Source organism: Triticum dicoccoides, chromosome 2B (genome assembly GCF_002162155.2).
Source record: "Triticum dicoccoides isolate Atlit2015 ecotype Zavitan chromosome 2B, WEW_v2.0, whole genome shotgun sequence".
Taxonomy (NCBI): Eukaryota; Viridiplantae; Streptophyta; class Magnoliopsida; order Poales; family Poaceae; genus Triticum; species Triticum dicoccoides.
Genome location: NC_041383.1, coordinates 149,129,319 through 149,131,501, shown reverse-complemented (window position 1 = coordinate 149,131,501; position 2,183 = coordinate 149,129,319). Strand labels below are relative to the sequence as shown.

General features: G+C 53.4%; 1 protein-coding gene across 1 annotated transcript; it reads right to left on the bottom strand.

The window, feature by feature from the left end:
* Positions 1–913: 913 nt before the first annotated feature.
* Positions 914–1,887, bottom strand: LOC119360688. Its single transcript, XM_037626218.1, has 3 exons — positions 1,568–1,887; positions 1,252–1,363; positions 914–1,159 (listed from the first exon to the last, which is right to left on the bottom strand). Exons 1-3 carry the CDS (start codon positions 1,885–1,887, stop codon positions 914–916), a joined length of 678 nt encoding a protein of 225 aa, XP_037482115.1.
* Between the last annotated feature and the right edge of the window lie 296 nt (positions 1,888–2,183).

The following is a 2,183-nucleotide window of genomic DNA, read 5'->3' as shown; positions in this document are numbered from 1 at the left end:
GGTACTTACAGAGATAGCGTTTGCATGCATTAGGGTGATTGCAGCATTTTCAAACATAAAAAAGGTATGCCATGTACACAAAATGGTCATTTTAATCATTGTAAATGCAAAGATGTGTTCGCTAAAAAAAATGCAAAGTTGTGTCAAAAGAGGGAGCAAGCAATTTCCTCGTGATCCTAAAGTTAGATTCCAACCTATATGAAAAAATTACCAAATAATAAGTGCCACCGCGAACCCAACCTGTGGTTGAGATGGTTAGGTGGACAGTGGTATCCCCAACCCATCAGGGTTGAGATGGTTAGGTGGACAGTGGTATCCCCAACCCATCAGGGTTTAAATCCTGGTGCTCGCATTATTTCTGGATTTATTTCAGGATTTCCGGCGATGCGCTTTCAGTGGGAGGAGACGTTCCCGTTGACGACGAGCTGATGATATGCCGGCTCAGTCTCTCGGAGGTGCTCATAGGGGTAGGGTGTGCTGAGTGTATGCGCGTGTATATGAGTGCTTGTGTCTGTAGTGATGCTAAAAAAAAGTGCCACATGTGTGACATGAAACTTTTATGTCACTAAACTTGATGATAAAAAACATTCAAAGTTGCCATGTGGTCGTGCCAAACTTGTGGCACTTATTACTTATCATGGTCCAAAAATTAAGTGTGCGGATATTTTAGCCGGAGCACTATAAAAGCTCTCTTAGCATAATACAGTAGGCGAAGCGGGACCGAGCACTGGCCAGCAAAAAATCAGGGTGCAGCTACCAGCTGATTGGGAAACACACACGACGCAACATACTAGTAAAGAGGAACCTGGGAGTACTGCCCAGAATTAAAACGTAACAGCAGTTCGTTACACCACTAGCTAACTTACTTAGCTACGCACGCGCGCGCAGGCCCCTTGCTACGTCTGGCTTGGTGCTACTCGTCGGCGCCGTCCATCCGGAGAGGCGGGTTGTGGCGGTCGCGGGGGAGCCTGAGGCGGCCGAGCGCGCCGGCGGGGACGAGCTCGAGGTTCTCGCAGTTGCAGATCTCGATCATGAAGCCGTCGGGGTCCTTGAAGAAGAGCTGGTCGATCGGCGAACCCTCCTCCTCGTTGATGGTCCTCTTCATGTACCTGATCCCCATCTCCTTCAGCCTCTTCTCCATCGCGCCCATGTCCTCGCACTGCACACGATCCAAAGCTTACTGATTCATGGCATGGTACGCTACTGACGTGACCCACTCGCTGAACCTTGGCTGATATATAGAAAAATTACCTGGAACGAGATGTGGTTGTCCATGGGGTCGAGCTTGCCGGGATTGACGTCGGCGGCCCGTCGCGCGTCGTCTCTCTGGACGAGATGGATCCCGATGCCGTAGTTGAACAGCCTGATCAAACACGAACGTTCACGTGACGCACAAAGTTTCAAAGATCACGGCGCCATGCCATGCAAGAAGCCATTTTCTGTCAGGTACTCCCTCCGTTTCAAAATAGATGACCCAACTTTATATTAAAATTAGTACAAATTTGAGTCATCTATTTTGGAACGAGTACGTATTTTCTCAACAGTTATCACGTCAAGGTGCACGTACCAGGCGCCGGAGAAGTCGAGCGCGGGAGGGCGGTGGATGAGGACGAAGCCGAGCGCCTTGACGTAGAACTGGACGGAGGCGTCGACGGACTTGCAGAGGCGGGAGATGTGGTTCAGCGCCATCAGCGGCATCGGCGGCACGTCCTCGTACAGCTTCTCGATTTCCGCCGGGTCGACGCCGGCGTTCACATCCGCCCCCGCGCCCTTGCACTCCTCTCCCATCCTGTCCCGCGAGTTTCTGGACGCTGTGCTAGAAGCGAGCGAGCGATGGAGGCGGAGGGTGTGCGCGCGGCGTTTTAACCCGAGCTTCGGGTCATGCATGGCGCCAGCCATACGCGTCGTGTTGAGGCGGCAGCACGTAGCTCCGTATGGTTTTGCGTGCGCGCACGGGCTGCTCGGCACGAGTGCCGCTCAGGTGGATGTGTCTACGACGAGGCTTGCCACGGTGGCCTCGGGACTCGTTTGTTGCGTCAGGTCGGCACCGTGCGGCAGGCCGGGACCATGCCAATATGCCATGATGCCCCACTGGGGTGATGCAGTCCGAAGTCCCTGGACCATGTGAGCGGTGAGGCAGTGACAACCGAGCGTCTGAGAGGGCGGCTGGATAGATCGGGTTT

Coding starts and splice junctions, on each gene's coding strand:
- LOC119360688 (XM_037626218.1), bottom strand. CDS start 1,887: ATGCATGACCCGAAGCTCGGGTTAAAACGCCGCGCGCACACCCTCCGC. Junction 1,364..1,567: donor CTCGACTTCTCCGGCGCCTG/GTACGTGCACCT, acceptor GTGTTTGATCAG/GCTGTTCAACTACGGCATCG. Junction 1,160..1,251: donor ACAACCACATCTCGTTCCAG/GTAATTTTTCTA, acceptor GATCGTGTGCAG/TGCGAGGACATGGGCGCGAT.